Genomic DNA, 1,537 nt, shown 5'->3' with positions numbered 1-1,537 from the left:
CCCGAGCAGGAGCAGAAGACGCAGCTGGAGAAGGAGGTGTCCCGCAGCCCCATCCCGCGCCTGATCCTCCGGCCGCAGCAGAAGGGGTCCCCCGCCTCCGAGTCGCCCTTTTCGGAAGAGGAGAGCCGGGAATTCAACCCGCCTAGTTCCTCCGGGGGCTCCGGCAGGACCGTCAGCAGCAACAGCTTCTGCTCAGGTACCGCAGACAGACCCCCCCCCCCAGGGCTCAGCCGGGGGTCACGGTGGGCGCCAACACACCGACCCTCGCGGCTTCGCTGTCCCCCCCGCCGCAGCAGCCGTGTCTCGGGCTCATGTCGAGCCCTGACCCGCATCCCGCTCTGCAGATGAAGAAGGGCAACCATTGATTTTTCCAGGGAAATCCAGTATCTGTTCTTTTACTACATGTCCGTAAGCGACACCAGATGTTTCTATTTCGAGTTCTGTGATCCGCTGCTGTAAAGTTGGCGGTTTTACTGCGGCAGAATAATTGCTTTAAAGAGAAAGATTTGCCTTAGAAACTGCACTGTGTGTTTGAGGTATTCTGGAAAGCCTGTTAGCCAGAGTCTGTAAAACAAGGGAGGTGCTACTAAGAGCGTCAGATGTGGGTCAGATACTGCAATTCTTTTTGGGTTTTGTGACAATTATCTCCATGCATGAATCAACCAAATATGAAGGTGAAGTTTTCACTGTCGTGCTGAAGTGAGTTTTGTTTCTTAGGGAATTCAGACTTCTCCTGACAAGCCTGTCACCAGGTGTGAATTGGGTGTGATGTGTTCTCTATAGAGGGGGCAGTGGCTGGGTGATACACCAGAAGTAAATTACAACTCTCCAACTGCAGACAGCAAAAATTGGCTCTTAAAAATCCCTTTATGTGAGGGACAACTCAAAACCAGATTTTTTATGTTAAATACTTGTCCTGTGTAGAGTTTAGCACAATTTAAGTCCCTCAGCTAGCAGTGAATAACTCAGATACCTACTAGTGGTGAGTCATCTTTTAATTCAATGAAACTCTTCAGTGTGTATGACATCGATAGGGATAATAGCACTGAGGATCATGTCATGAATACCTTGGGCTCTATATGCATATGGTAATTTTAAAGATATTTTGGTAGCTAAAAATTTGGTTTTAATAATATTTTGAACAGCATAACATTCTCTAACCAAAATTTTGAATTATAACTAATATTTTTGTTGTAGTTAATATCAAAGCAATTTCCTGACCTTCCTTTTTGTTTGCTCATAAAGTATTTCAATTGCCAGAGGTTTTCCTGAGAATAGGCAGAAACACTCATCTTTGACTATACTACAGTGGATCAGGTTTGTGGGTTTTTTTTCAATTCCTTTAACAAAATGCAGTGCATTGAACATTGTGTACAAGAACAGTCAATTTTCCTAGATGAGAAACATAATATTCATGCTTGAATCTACCATTTCCTTCTTAGCTTGGATAGATTTTGCAATTTAGTGGAATGATCTATTTGGTTATTGTTTAATGAACAATGCAGAGTGTTAAACAAACAACATGGTATTGCAGGAA

At 44.2% G+C, this 1,537-nt stretch overlaps 1 protein-coding gene across 1 annotated transcript in view; it reads left to right on the top strand.

Moving 5' to 3' along the window:
- Positions 1–1,537, top strand: part of SYBU (syntabulin (syntaxin-interacting)) — a 57,316-nt gene that overhangs the window by 17,747 nt on the left and 38,032 nt on the right. The window contains exon 2 of the mRNA XM_010006537.1: positions 10–196. Within this exon, the coding sequence (XP_010004839.1) occupies positions 10–196 (187 nt within the window). The remainder of the gene's footprint in view (positions 1–9; positions 197–1,537) is intronic.

Source organism: Chaetura pelagica, unplaced genomic scaffold (genome assembly GCF_000747805.2).
Source record: "Chaetura pelagica isolate M959 unplaced genomic scaffold, ChaPel_1.0 scaffold76, whole genome shotgun sequence".
Lineage (NCBI taxonomy): Eukaryota > Metazoa > Chordata > Aves > Apodiformes > Apodidae > Chaetura > Chaetura pelagica.
This window is presented reverse-complemented; position numbering and strand designations above follow the sequence as displayed.